At 36.0% G+C, this 15,922-nt stretch overlaps 2 protein-coding genes across 2 annotated transcripts; one reads left to right on the plus strand and one right to left on the minus strand.

Moving 5' to 3' along the window:
* Nucleotides 1-240: 240 nt before the first annotated feature.
* LOC144243870 (olfactory receptor 11H12-like) lies at nt 241-1,233 on the minus strand. Its single transcript, XM_077779008.1, has one exon. It carries the CDS (start codon nt 1,231-1,233, stop codon nt 241-243), a length of 993 nt encoding a protein of 330 aa, XP_077635134.1.
* Nucleotides 1,234-13,772: 12,539 nt separating this feature from the next.
* On the plus strand, nt 13,773-14,720 carry OR4Q3 (olfactory receptor family 4 subfamily Q member 3). The gene has a single exon (XM_077779045.1). It carries the CDS (start codon nt 13,773-13,775, stop codon nt 14,718-14,720), a length of 948 nt encoding a protein of 315 aa, XP_077635171.1.
* Nucleotides 14,721-15,922: the final 1,202 nt, after the last annotated feature.

Consider the following 15,922-nt stretch of genomic DNA (forward strand, 5'->3'; position numbering starts at 1 on the left):
GTATATTGATGACATTTATTGCATTTTATGGTGATTATCTTCTTACTTGCCTGTCTTCCATACCAGATTGTTATTTGATGAAAGAGACTGTATCTGAATTATCTTCCTAATTATCTTCATAATTCAGTGCCAAGCAAAGTGTCTAATATGGAGGAGGCTTTGAGTGACTATATGTTCAATGAGCGACTGCTCAAATGAATGAAAGTAAAAGGATGGCCATTTCACCCAAACCATACTAAATTAGATTATTTCCACACTTCTGCTGGGTCTGGTGCCAAAGACTTTTAAAGAAATTTTAAACTTTTCCAGAACTTTCCTGAGAGCATTTTTCATTTCCTTATTCCTGAGACTATAAATCAAAGGGTTGAAGAGTGGAGTCACCATTGCATAGAACAAGGTCATGATCTTTGGCATCAGGGTAGAATGGCTGGATCCAGGGCTCACATGCATAACCATAATCGTCCCATAGAATAGCAGCACCACAGACAAATGGGAACCACATGTTGAAAAGGCCTTGTGCCGACTGGCTGCTGAGGGCAACTGAAGCACAGCAAGGAGAACCAGGGCATAGGAGATGAGGATGAAGAAGAAGCTAAGGAGGATGATGAAGGAGCTTAGGGTATAGCTGATGAGCTTGGACATGGGGGCAGGAGCACAAGAAAGGGTCAGCAGTGGGCCTGAATCACATACAAAGTGGTCAATTTCATTAGGACCACAAAAAGGCAGTTGGGAAATGAGAATAACAGGTACCAGATACCAGAGAAAGCCACATACCCAACAGGAAATTGCTAGGTTGAAACACTGTTGTCCAGTCATAACTGTGGCGTAATGCAGAGGATGACAGATGGCAAAATAGCGATCAAAGGCCATTGCTGAGAGAAAGAAGCACTCAGTGGAGCCCATGGAAAAGAAAAAATATAATTGAAGGAAGCATCCAGTGAAAGAGATGGTCTTGGTTTCTGAGAGGAAGTTGATCAGTGTGTTTGGAACCGTGGAATTGACATACCAGATCTCTAGGAATGCAAAATTCCCAAGCAGGATGTACATGGGGTTGTGGAGATGCTGGTCACAACAAACAGCACAGATAATGGCTCCATTTCCCATGAGAGTCAGGAGGTAGATGATGGAGAAGAACATAAACAGGATGACCTGAATCTCCCTGCTGCAGGGAAAACCCAGAAGGATGAATTCCCTCACTGACTCAGAAGAGGATCCTGATCCAGAGATATTCATGTAGACAGTAAGCTGTGCAGCAATGAGACATCACCATGAGACCAAATCCTAATAACTGAGCATAACATATAAGGTCCTTCATGATCTGATCTTTATCTACTTACTTAAACTCATATTTTTCCCTCTGCCCCTTTGAGCTCTATGTCCAATAAGAATAGTTGCGTTTCCACCAAATGACATGCTGTTCTCCCTACCTAAGGTGTAGCTTTTGCTCCTTCCTTCTTTCTATCTTTTTGCTTTTCTATCTCTTTAGTGTGTAAGCTTTATGAGACAGAAGTTATGTTTTTCATTTCTATATTATTAGTGTCTAGCACAGTGCAGTCTTCATAGCCATTCCAACATATTTGCTGAATCAATGTTAAGTAAATGACTCATTATATTTTAAGCCAGAATGAATGAGAAATAACGTTCTAATAGCTATGCTAGTTTTCTGCACGAAATAATTTACACTTTATTTGTATCATGGATATTTCCTTACATGTTTTAATTTACCTACTAGACTATCAACCTCTGAGAATAGAGACCAAGTGTTAATCATCTTTGATTCTTTTCCAGGGTCTAATACATTATGTTTTAGGCAATATGTACTATGTAATTTTTAAATGAAGTAAATCATTACGCCTTCAGTTGAATCTTAATTCTATTTTATATCTAGAAGCTTTAATAATATCACATATTTAAGAAAAGAATGATTCCATTAGACTTTGAAGCTGGGAGGGAAATTATAGGAGTAGTAAGGGCATGCTGAAAAGAGGAGGTGGGAGACCAACATGGTATGTGATTAGAGTAACTAAATATATCCATTTGTCTGGAACTGTCCCAATTTTAGCACTGATGGTCTTGTGATTCCAGAAACCCATTAGGCCCAGGGAAGCAGGGATGGATGGTTAGTCATCCTATTTGGGATCCTGAAGTTGACCCAGCCTACATTAAAAATGTATATACACTGGTTCCTTTGGATCCTATTGAAGTCTATTCCTTTTAGTTGTCTACAGAGAAAAAAGAAAGGTTGTCAATATAACCCATGAAAGCGTTGAGAATACACATGGGAACCATAACAACGGGCTGCCCAAGTTGCTTTCCTAAGACTTTGTGATGTCTGTGCCATCTGACTACTCTAGTTATCAGCTACAGCTACATGACCAAGATTCTAGGGGGTAGATGTAGCCCTGATACATTTCTTTCCCTCAAGACTGAATTACTCAGTAAAGCAGCACTATGGATGCAGAAGCTTTTCTTTGAGCAACTGTTTTTCTCTGCTCTTGTGGTCCCCTTCAGACGGTTGCTACTTCAATTCAAATTTCTCTAAAGGTATTATTAGAAGAAAAGTAATCCATGAAGGCCAAAAAGAAATAAAACTGATGGAAGCAGCCAGTGAGACAGAGTGACTCATTTAAGAAAAAAAAGGGGGGTTGGTATTCTGATCTAGATTGAGTTGATTATTTCCCAAAACATTTAATTATCTGCTTTCTGTTGCCAGTCTAATGAAGAAAATGTAAAGCAACTCAGGGTAGAGGAAAGACCTAAAATAGTTTGATTTTGTTTCTTCACTTAAGGTAAAGAACTACCCTTACCTTCCCAAGGAGTCTTCTGGTATTGGTATTACATATATTGATGTCTGATACAGCCTTCTGGACTTTTAATTTCTCCCTGCCATTATCTTGGTTTGGCCAGGTTTTCTGCCTGGGTCTGCTTCTCTCAGCTTGCAGTTATATCATAGGATTTATTTATTTATTTTTTTTACCAGATATAACCAATACTGTGATACTGTGATTTCCACAGTATATATATATTTGTAAGTATGTGTGTGTGTGTGTATAAACAAAACATGAAGAGCCAACCTTCTTTTAGTTTTAAATGCATTTATGAAACATCTCAAAACCGATTTGCTTTTCCTAATTTTGTAACCTGCTAAGACTTCCTAGTGAATGGTATTTGTGTATTGTGGCTTTTTGGATGTCTCTTTGGAACCCTAGAGTGATGTGTACATACAGCTCCTAAAATGGAATCAGGAAACAATACTTTCAGTCCTGTTTAACATTATCTTCTATGAGTTCTTGTCATAACTGGCCTCATTTTCAATGGAACCTTTCTTGGAGTTGTGAAAAGGCTAGAAAAATTAATGTTTTAGAAAGTGCATACATCTATACTTACCTCAGTTAGTGGCAAACACCATGACTTTGCCAGGAATCGAAACTATTTGGATTTTGTCTTTCAGATCTTTCATCAAAGATACTGAGAACAATAATAAAAATTAAGATTATTTCTCTAGAAAAAAAAAGGTAGAAACATGCTGCAATTTCTGCATACCTGGGAGCTATGCCTGTGAGGAATGGGTCAGCTGTGTCCTTTCCTCTCAGTCTCAATTTTAGTCTCGAAAGTGTGGATTCCAGGACCTTCACTAAAAAACAAACTCCCTTTTGTTCAATTAACTGTGCAGTGGCTGCCAGAGTCTCATCAGGGGAGATGCCTTGAAGATGATGTGGGAAAGGTATTGGAAGATGTTTCCAATTTTTAATTTGGAGGGAAGGATTCTAGTAACACCTATATAATACATTTAATCTAGAAATAGAGTTCTGGAGAGGACCATATCCTCTATATATTTTTGGTCTGTATTTCCAGAGATTGGCCCCTTGTGTATTTTAAAAAGTGACTTCTCACCTCAGCAGTCCTTTGGTAGTTCTTTGGGTAGGCTGGACTCTCAGGCCAGCATCTGCCTTTACCTTCTGTGATTAGGTGTCTTCAGTAGAGGAACTAGGAAAAATAAGTAGTTGTGTGAAATAAATATGTGGCTGTGTCTCCTGAACTCAAAGCTAATTATGAATTGTCCTTTGCTCTGTAAAACCAAGGTTCCTCTAGGGAAAGGAAGCAGCCATATTGTCAATCCCCAGAGAGATGTAGAAAAAAAATTTCTGGCTTGTGAGGAAGAAAAAATGGACAACTTAAAGACTATGAGATCTTTGTTTCTAGTGCAGGAAGTAAATCCATTATGGTACATTTTTGGTTTCCTTCCGAATTAATGTCTAATTTTTATTAGCTTTATACTGTTGTAGCATAGTGAGATCTCTTATTATTTTTGAAAATATTCCCAACATTCTTCTAAGCTTTTGGTTTTTAAGTCTATTTATTTACTTTGAGAGACAGAGAGAGAGAGAGGAGTGAGAGAGGGAGAGAATGAGCTGGAGAGAGAGAGAGGGAAAGAAAGAATCTGTCAGTGCAGAGCCTGACACAGGTTTCGATCCCCGGAAACTGAGATCATGACTTGAGCAGAAATCAAGAGTTGGATGCTCAACTGACTGAGCTTTTGTGTGTGCATGTACTTTTTGTTTTTTAAAGAGTTATCTTTTTGTTGTTGTAGAGTGTAAGAAACCCATATAATCATATTAAAAATATTTCCTGGGGCGCCTGGGTGGCTTAGTTGGTTAAGTGTCCGACTTTCGCTTAGGTCATGATCTCACGGTTCGTGGGTTCGAGCCCCGCGTTGGGCTCTGTGCTGACTGCCAGCTCAGAGCCTGGAGCCTGTTTCAGTCTGTGACTCCCTCTCTCTCTGACCCTCCCCTGCTCATGCTGTCTCTCTCTCTGTCTCCTAGAAATAAAAAAAAAAAAAAATTAAAAAAATATCTCCTCTAATATGTTTCCTGCATATTTCTTTAAGATCTCACCATCTGAATAACTTTTTAGGGAATTTCTGAAATCAGGCATAGTAACATAGAATAATAAAATGCCCATTTGTTTTGGCAATTGAGCAAAAAAGTATTTGAAGTATAAATCATTTATAGGTCGTTATAGTGCAATGTGGGGATCTTTGAGCATCAAAAGTCAGTTTGAGGTAGCAGAACCACAATATGTATATGGTGATTCGGAATGGAGTTACAAAAGGTAGAGTGGACAAGAACCAAGATATATTTGCCCACTTAATAATTTTGCCTAGGATCAGTTCTTTCCATATTAATGTCATCTCTGGTAGACATACCACAGGTTGCCAACTATTGCCTTTTGTACTATCCCAAATGGAAATATGTCTACTTTGTCATGAAGTCAAGAAAATTTTTCCAAATTATGTGTTTATCACGGTGGGGAATTTCCCACTGTGATGAGAATGCTTTTATTAGCATCAAGTTTGCAAACATATTGTCTCTTCTATTGGAAATTCACTGGAATTTTCTTCTACCTTCATGAACAGTAACATTTGGCATGTAGATTTGTTTTCTATGGTATTTAGATTCACTTTTTGCTGATACATCCCCACCATTGAGTTAGCAGCCAGCAGGCATTTCTTCTCCATAAAAGCTAGAGGTCAGCATTGTTTTTTAACATCCATCCCTCCGAACCCCAAAAGACTTTTTCCATCATGGCAATTGATTTCAACTTCTCTGTGGTGGAACATCCACATCCAATGACACCAGACAGATGTATCAACATGCTGATTAACGGATATGGGGATATTTTTTTGAGAAAAGACAACTATTCAGAAATAAAAATATATGAAAATGAAAATTAAAAATTCAATGGTCTCGTTTAATACTGGATGGGACAGCAGATAAGAGAATAAATTAACTAGAGACTAAATCAGAAAATTTTGCACATTAATGCATTGTGAGTAGAAAAAAAAAGAAAAATGGAAGAGAAGTTAAATATGGAAGTCTGACAGTTTAGTAATTCTGAAGAAAGGAAGAGTCAGAAACAATATTAAAGAGATAATATCTGAAAAAATTTTTAGATTTGGTCAAGCACAAAAATCTACAACTTCCAAGAGCAAGTCCAATACATTCTAACACTACAAATTAAAAATTCACACTCTACAAATAATAAACAATGGAAACTAAAGACAAAAAACCTGTAAAAGAATGAGAAGAAAAATAGACTCTAGTCCCTGCTTTCTAGTCCTGTGACTTATTCACTCCATAATTGGAAGCCTGAAACTCAAATCTCCTTCACCCATTTTGCCTCTTTTCCCATTGTCCTCCCTTCTTTCAACTACTAGTTCTCTGTATTTATAGATCTGATTCTTTTTGTTTATTCATTTGTTTTGTTCTTTAGGTTCCACATATCAATGAAAATGTGATATTTGTCTTTCTCATTCCAACTTATTTTATTAGTATAATGTTCTCTAGGTTCACCCATGTTGTTGCAAATGGCAAGATCTTGTCCTTTTTTGTCACTAATATTCCCTTGCTTGTGTGTATGCATATATGTATGTGTGTGTATATGTTTATCTATATCATCTATCATCTATCTATCTATCTATCTATCTCTCATCTGTCTCTGCCATATCTTCCTTATCCATTTATCTACTAATGGACACCTAGATTTCTTCCATATCTGGGCTACTGTAAATAATGCTGCAATAAACATAGCACGTCTTTTGAATTAGTGTTTTTGTTTTTTTTGGGTAAATACCCAGTAGTTCTGTTTTCCACTTATCCTAAAGATATAACTCTTTGTGTCCCAGATGAAGATGATGATTGAAGATGAAGATGAAGAATTATTTCTTCTAAGGCTCCCCATATAGGGAGGACCCTGGGCCCTAACTTGTTTTTGCAAAGCTTCTGAAATGAATCCCTAATTTGCCACAATTGGGGATCCTGTCAGGGAAAATGAAGGTTTGGTGCTCCAGTGTTTTGTTTATCTCTCTGGGTTCTGAATCACACAAAGAATCCAATTTTGTTGTTCCCTTCTATCTTGTTAATTTTTTGATGCATTTTTTTCATTTTTTTCCTGTTAGTCATAGCTCTAAACAATTTAGTTTTCCATTTTAGTAATTAAGGCAACTCCTGTCATTTCTACTTTTAAAAAATGTTAATTTATTAATTTCTCTTTGTTTCTAATGCTTTCATATTAATCTATGCTTAAAATGTCTAGACTCTTAAAAATATTAAATCTGTCCATTTTTGCCCATTTCCTTTGCCAGTACCCTAGTGTAATTATTATTAGTTCTTTTCTGGAAGGCAGCCAGTTACTTGCTTTCCCATTTTCCTCTCTCTGATCCTTCTAGAATGATATTATAAAAACATTTATGAAATATTTCCATTACTTTAAAAAATTATTTCAAGTTCTTCCACTCTTTTTAGAATAAAGCCCAACTCCTTGCTATGATCTTTAGGACTCTGTAGGTTCTGGCTTCTGGCTACCTATTGAAACTCATCTCCTATTTCCCCTTGTTTACTGTATATCAGTCACCATGGTCTCTAAAGTTGGTGCCTCTCACCTGCTCTCTATTATACTATCCTGTTTTATTCATTCATAGCAGTTTTCAAAATCTGCAATTATTTTATACCTTGTCTGTCTTTCATATTAGGATGTTTTACTCTATAAGGTACAGTGTCTCTTCTATCCTGTTGAAAATCATTACGAACTCAGTCATTAGCACAGTGCCTGGCATATATTTGCAGTTTCATAAATATTTGTTGAATGAAAATACATATTTTTTTCTATAGGAATTTTTACATGTAATCTGTGTTCACATATGTTTTGAACCTATGGCTGAATTTGTTAAATGCAGCTGAAAGTTCTTTGTGTGTCTGTAAATGATGAAATATTTTATCCTTGTATGTGTGCTAAATATGTTCTTGTTCCTAGAAGAAATCCATACATTAGATTGTAGAGCTTCTTCAATTTTTTTAAAGATTTTTTTAATAGTTTATTTATTTTTGAGACAGACAGAGCATGAGTGGGGGAGGTGCAGAGAGAGAGGGAGACATAGAATCTGAAGCAGGCTCTAGGCTCTGAGCTGTCAGCACAGAGCCCGATGCGGGGCTCGAACCCACAAACCGTGAGATCATGACCTGAGCCGAAGTTGGACGCTTAACCGACTGAGTCACCCAGGTGCCCCAGAGCTTCTTCAGTTTAATGGCACACCAATTCTGGTTGGTTATGGAAAATAATAAGTTCTTTCATAGATTTTAAATAAAGGAAAGAAAGAAATTGAATTTCTATTTATTTAAATGTGCAGCCTTTTAAGAAAAAAATGAACAGCTTCTAACAGAAACTGCTAGCTCAGAAGCATTTATCTATAAGAATCCAAGTTCAGGTATCCAGAATAATTCCTTGGACAAATCAGAATGGTTGGCTAGTTTGGTTTAGAAAGAACTGTTTTTCTTCATCATTCTGTAACAGATTGGAATATAACACAAACATATATTTTTATTCTTTGTAAGACTGCTTTGTTTTCACATAGGACAACTGGTTAATATGAATTTAATAAACTTCATCTCCTGGTTTTACTGATCAGATGAGCTAGTTTTACTTCCCCATAGCTAGCATTATTAAAAATGTAAAATTTTGTTTTCAACCAAATTGAATTTTCTTTCTAATAAATATTTTTGTTGTAAATAGTAATTGTGTTGCTCTGTAATGTCATCTTATATATAATTTCCAATATCCCTTTGTTAACTTTAAGACCTCAGACTAACACTAAATTGATAATTGGTGAAAAATCTTTGGATACCTAGACAACTCTTAATAAGATAAAACACAAAACATTGGTAATGAGATCCACTTTTAGTTTGCTACTTATTTTTATATATTATCAAATAGTTACCAGATAACAGTTTGATAGGGTGTTTAGCTACCTTAAGACTATGGTAAGGCATGAATTTATATTTGGCCCTTTAAGAAACATAAAAAGGGATGCATGGGACTATAGGCATTTGTGAAATGTACACAGTGTGCTGATCTGCTGAGATGTTTGTGTGTGAAAGATATGCTCAAATATTAGCTCTTTCTCTCTCTACGCTAGTGTGGAGATAGAAGTTAGTTACTGTCTTAGTCTTTTTGGGCCGCTCTAACAAAAATATCATAGATTCGGTGGCATATAAACAGAAATTTATTTCTCACAGTTCTGGATGCTAAGAAGATAGATGTGATAGAAAGCTGCTAAATTGTGTTAATTTTCTTTTTAGTGTGGTAGAAAAGATAATCCCAAAGGTTAAGGTTGTATTTCCCTTTAGGACATTAACCAGTTTACATATAACTTATAAATTCTATTTCAATGTTTTTTTTTTAATATTCTGTATGAAGCCACACTTTTATATTATCTTTTGAATTGGCTTCATTATCCAACTCTTCCTCATTAAAGAGTTAAATATAATTTTTGACATGTTTTAAACAGCTATTTGAGATTTTTGTTTATAACAGTTAAAAAATTGTACTTTGACAGCAACTATTTATAAAAATATTCAATTACTAATGACAGCAGCTGTATTTTCTGTATAAGATCCATACATAGGCACCAATTAGATAAGTTGCTTGAAGCATCATCAAGAGACTCAGGTATTGTATGAAGGCTCTATAACACCTTGAGGGAAGTTTTTCTGCTTCTATAGCTTGTAGTGCTAAGTTGTATTTTTCATTCAGCCTTGTCTACTTTAGGACCATTTTTCAGAGAGAAAGCAGTGAGAATCATTTTACTCAGGTATAGACTGACACGGAAAATTGGAGGCATATCTAGTGCCATATTAATCAATCCAAAGTAAGTAAAAGGGATGGGCTGTGTTATGCAGTAAGGTCTGACTGTTTCAGAATCTGTGGGGTCTAAGGTCAGCTTTTTAGCAAGAACTTAGATTCAGACAGCCTAGGGAATCCTAAGGCTCATTAGGCTGAGTAGTGACATAAGAACCATAAAAGCCTCAGAAACATCCAGAGCCCTGGGGACAAGAGATCTTTCCAGTTGTGCAGCCAGGCCTCAACTAGGGCTTGACTTATAAGGAAGCAGTTAGGGCACAGACTTGGACAACTGTGATGATCATCTGAGAATTTTTAATTTTGCTGGACTGAAACTATGAAGAGATTGGTGGCATGAATAGTAGGCTAACACTTACTTCCTTGAACCCACATAGCTCCTGATATGCAATCATGTAAGTTTCTCAAATGTGTTTTTTTCAAAGCTCCCTATCCCTATCCCAGTTGCTCCTCTTTCTATCTTCGAAACCATATTTATGCCTCTCTGAAATTCATTATTTTAAATTTAATAAATCATTTGAGTTTTGTTGTTCTAGGTTTATATACTTAGAAGCATTCACAGAGCAATGAAATTCTCATAACATCAGGGAATTCTAGGACTGGTGATATCTTGGAAGGAGATAAAAAAGGTTTGGATAAAATAGGATCAGCTTAATGTAACAAAAGCACTGGATTCATGGCAGTATTGTTTTAGGACTACCTAATTCTACAGTAATTTCTCTTAGATCCTATTTTCCATTTATCTAATTATTTCAGTTACTTTTGGTAAATTCTTCACTTCTCTCAAATGAAATTTAAGATGCAATATTTCAAACAAAGATTAGAGCAGAAAGATTATGCCCTTCTCAGTAGGAGATACCATCATGGGTATCATCATCAATGAATGGTATCCAATTCCTGATGTTTTAGGAGAAATTAGAAAATACATCAGATGCCTCCAAAAGAAGTTCACATAGCATTTAAGCTTCAACTGGCAAATCTCTTCCTGTCACTGTTGTGGTCAAATTTCTTCTTTGGAGACTACTTTTAGCTCAACACAGACAAAAATAGACAAAATAGCAAAATATATTGTTGGAGAAAACCACAACCACCCCCGCAAGGAAAATTTTATTCCTTTTTTTTTTTTTTTTTTAGTATTTTCTGCATAGACCTCTCTAGCTCCTTACATAAAAAACCTAGAGTAGTTGCTTAGCTATCCACAATAAGCCTTTGATTGTTTAAAGAGTTTGATTTTGTTCTCTTTCCTCTGTGCTGCTTTGGGTACTTCCATAAAGACTTTAATTTCTCATGAAGGATTCTCAATTCCTTTGTCCTTTTTGCCAGCTTAGAAGCACTTTTATTGACTTTTGCAAATTCTTAGTTTATTCTTAGAACGTGATAGGGTGAATGTTGCTTTCCAGATCCCAGCAGGGGGTCGCCATAGGAAAATATATTGTGGTGGAAGGTATTTTTAGGTGATGGACATTCCCTCATGCTGATGGGGATAGTGCTGGTTTTGCCCTTCACAGAATACTCACAGGCTGGATTTCGTACTGTGAACAGAGGCATCAGAAATGAAGAAGCTAGAAGTATTTTTACCAAACATGGCAGTTTATCAACATTACAAATGAACTTTCCATATTGGTTGGCATTATGTTTTCATATTATCTGAAGGCAGAAAATTTCTTCAGTTAGTAAAAAATTTAAGAATAACCAGAATCTAGCCCATACTTCAATTAAAACTCAAATATAGTGTTGTCTATATTTGTCTCATGAAATGTAATGATTTCAACATCACTATTAGTCAAATTCTATTATGTTAATATCCTAGGAGTGGTCTGAAAGTATTTATTGTACTGAAGTCCCCAAATATTAAATATTACTTTAAAAAGATATATCATAGACTAGGACTTAACAATGTTTTTGGAGTAATTAGGTTTTAATTGCTTTTACAAACTCTTACTTAATCTACCCTTCTGATTAGTTTAATTTTGTTTGTTTTAGTACAAGCTTATCTTTATATATGTCCTATGGAAATAATAAGTGTATAATACTGTGATTACTCTTTGCATATTGTTTTCATAATAGGAAATACATTGTTACTCAGCCGTAAATTATAAAAGTTCTTTGGATTCTGCCTTTCCACTTGTTTTTTTCTTCGTCTTTTTTAAAAATCTCTTTTGAAATTTTTAAAAATAATTTTGATTGTTCTTTCTCAGGCTCTTTCTAGTTTTCCAAAGATAAGGTTTGAAATTAGATGCAGGATTTAATGAAAACTTGACCTCATCTAATTAAATATTTTTAATAATTGAAAAGAACACTAGAATATTGTCTCCATATGGAAATTCACAATCTTTGATATATTCAAAGAGGATTGGGAAATTTCCATTCTATTAGAGCTGAAGTTGGATGAACATATGACAGCAAATGGTTTCCTGTCTTTTTTGCTTTGTTTTGTCTTCCAAAATGATTCTAGAGAGTGAGGTGGTCCCTTCCATTATTTATCAGATTGTAGAATTAGATGCACCTGGGCATCTAATATAGGCAGGTGAAGAGGATTGTCACATATGCGGTGTGACCAAGACATCCAAAAGTTCCTTTGTCCCCATATCTCTCTCTCACTTGCTTATCTTGAAACAGTGTGCAAAGTGCAAAATTCTTTGGTATTAAGAATTCTTCTTTTTGGAATATCTAAATAACTATCAGATAAGTTTCCCTGATTTATTTGAGAGAACCAAGTATAACATGGAATACGTAACTGGGACAGAGGACAGAAAAATACAAATTTTGTTTCACTTAGTATTTTACCATGAGCTAGTTCTAGAATACTAATCTAGAAAGAGAAACATCTGCAAATTCTTAACCACTTCAGTGGAAGGGATGTAACCAATGTTCCCTGATTTTTTATTTGTAATCTGAGATATTCTTACCCAATATTGCAAGTGAATGTAAATGTAGAGCAGGAGAAAATAGATAAAACAGTATCTTAGTGTAAACGTTATTTTTTTTAAGGGTATCTATGGTTGTTGAAAAGCAGCATAATTATGACTTCCCTTATTATCCTTTCCTATGAGATGGGTCATAGTGAGCCTCTTTTGTACATGTCTCAATGATCAGGATCATTGCCTTTGGTCTCTTCTTTTGGTGATTGGTGTGTTCCAGCCACTGTCCTACCCATCTTGAGTTTGATAATTCCTTTAACTTTAAAGATAAAGATTTAATTTCCTGTTACCCAGTTTCTACAAACTTCCCAACCTCCATCACCTGGGATAACAAATAAAGACAAAGAATATGAGCTTCCTTTCATTCCTTCCTAAATAATTTGTTTCCTAACATGTGAATTTATAATAGCTATTAACTTTTGTACAGTATAACAAGTTATAGTACAAAGCATTCTTCCTTCAATTTGATAAATATTACACAGTAAGTATTGTGTGAGTACAAAGATGAGTAAGAAGTATTGTCCCACTTTAGGGACTTAAGTCATTTTTTATGTAAGTGCATTTTGCTCATAGATTATATTTGATTCTCAAAACAACATTGGAAGATATTATTATGCCTATATTGGATTGAATAAACAAAACATGAAACTGAGGTTTGATACCTTGCCTGAGGTCACTGAACTGGTGAGTGGTTGAGTTAGGCATTGGATCTAGAATTCATTCCAGAACTCTTGGCATTAAAGTTTATAATTTTGTCTCTTAAAAAAATGAAATGATTTTTATGTTCTCATCACCTCATGCCCAGGTCTTTTTCTCCCTCCCTGGTTTGTTATAAATGTAACTTAAAAGCATCATAGGAATGAAGGTTTGGACGGTATGCAAAAATGTTCCTTGTTCTATTTATAGGAATATATATTTCCTACCTCACAGAACTTGCTTTAAGATTTTTCATCTTGGAAGATGATTCCATAAACACCAGACCCAAAATCTTATATATATAAATTTTTATATATTTATAAATTACAAATATTTATTTAAATATATTGTATATATAACTTATAAATTTATATGTAAATTAATTTACTCTTTGTCTAAGTTAAATCTTTTTTCTTCCAATTTGATTCTTCTTTCTCTAGGTCACTTGGTATTCTTGACTTGATGAAAAAAAGAAATGATTCTAAGGTGACAGAATTTGTTCTTCTGGGCCTATCATCCTCTTGGGAGCTACAGCTATTTCTCTTCTTAATATTTTTGTTGTTTTACATAACTATTGTTTTGGGAAACCTCTTGATAATGGTAACAGTGCGAGCTGATGCTCACCTGCTCCAGTCTCCTATGTACTATTTTTTGGGCCATCTGTCCTTCATTGACCTATGCCTGGTCTGTGTTACCGTTCCCAAGATGTTAGGAGATTTCCTACAGCAAGGCAAGATCATCTCTTTTTCAGGATGCTTGGCCCAGATCTACTTCCTGCACTTTCTGGGAGCCAGTGAGATGTTTCTGCTGACAGTCATGGCCTATGATAGGTATGTTGCCATATGTAATCCTTTGCACTACTTGACGGTCATGAATCGTCAGCTATGCTTTCGGTTGGTTTTTGCCTGTTGGTGTGGGGGTTTCATCCACTCTATCACACAGGTCACACTCGTCATACAGCTGCCCTTCTGTGGTCCCATTGAACTGGACAACTTCTACTGTGATGTCCCACAGGTCATCAAGCTAGCATGCACAGACACATATGTAGTAGAGGTGCTGATGGTCTCAAACAGTGGTTTGCTATCTCTCGTCTGCTTCTTGGTCTTGCTATTCTCTTATGCTATCATCCTCGTCACCGTGAGAACTCGCTTCCATCAGGGTCAGAGCAAGGCACTCTCTACCTGTGCCTCCCACCTAACAGTGGTCAGCCTGATCTTTGTGCCATGTGTATTCATCTACCTGAGGCCTTTCTGCAGCTTCTCCGTGGATAAGGTATTCTCTGTCTTTTACACAGTGATCACACCTATGTTGAATCCTCTCATCTACACACTCAGAAATGCTGAAATGAAGACAGCCATGAAGAAGCTGAGAAAAAAGCATGTGGCATCCTTCTGCCATATTAAAGGATGAACAGGAAGATATGATTTAGAAACATAACTTTCTTGGAACATTTTTGACTCATCCTGTACATGAGTACATGCATGAAAACCAATTTGATGACTTCGGTATAAAATCCATAAAAATTATAATTACAGTTAATTGCTAATGAGGCATACTGGCTTTGTCAGGTGTTAAATATTAAGTAGAGAAGTCAGGAATGTGTAATGGCCTAGGAATTGAGTACTGGCTCAAGAGGAGACCTTTAAAGATCAACTCTTTTATTCTGTTGTCTATAATTAGTCTCTATTTATTTAAATCATTTCACTTTGATTTTTTATTTTATTTTCTTTGATCCTTTTTTTTAAGTTTATGTATTTATTTATTTTGAGAGAGAGAAATGGATGTGAGCAAGGGAGGGACAGAGAGAGAGGGAGAGAAAGAAAGAATCTCAAGCAAGCTCTGCACTGTCAACACAGAGCCTGATGCAGGGCTCGAACTCACTAACTGTGAGATCATGACATAAGCTGAAATGAAGTTGGACTCTTAACCCACTGAGCCACCCAGTTGCCCCTCATTTTACTTTTAAATTCTCTTCAGATGAAAGAAGGTATACCATCCATCTCTCTCTCTTTCTTTCCCCCCCCCCCCCCCCCNGAAGTTCCTTCTGATATCTCATCAGAGTCTCTTCTGAAGCAGTGTGAATCCCATTTGTCCCGTTTCTAACAAAGCCTGAAAACAGCACTAACCACCCCACGTATTAATGTTCACTCAGGAATTATGTCACATATTGTGCCAAAATTTAGAAACGCACTTGAAATCAACTCACGTAAATGAACATTGCTCTTAGTGAAGTTTAAGTGTGAAGGAAAGGAAGTGCCAGGTGATGGAACCTCTTAGTGTCCTGCTGTGGAGGCTTCTCCAGAGGAGGCATCCCATTCCTCTCAAGTTTCCCTTTGAGTGGAATCACAGTGGGGGTAAGTTGATAAGTTGGCTCTTCAACAGATCATAATGTTTAAGAGCTCTGACCTATAAGAGGTGGGGTGGGGTGGGGGGAGAAATGAAATGTGGCTTAAAGTACTCATAGTTATTACCTCTAAGTCTCAAAACTACTTTGTGGAGTAGGTAATATTATTCAACTTCACTTTTATAAATGAACTCAGGGCTCCTGGGTGACTCAGTCGGATGAATGTCTGACTTCGGCTCTGGTCATGATTTCACGGTTTCTGGGTTCC

The sequence above is a fragment of the Crocuta crocuta genome, unplaced genomic scaffold, assembly GCF_008692635.1.
Source record: "Crocuta crocuta isolate KB4526 unplaced genomic scaffold, BGI_CrCroc_1.0 scaffold480, whole genome shotgun sequence".
Taxonomy (NCBI): Eukaryota; Metazoa; Chordata; class Mammalia; order Carnivora; family Hyaenidae; genus Crocuta; species Crocuta crocuta.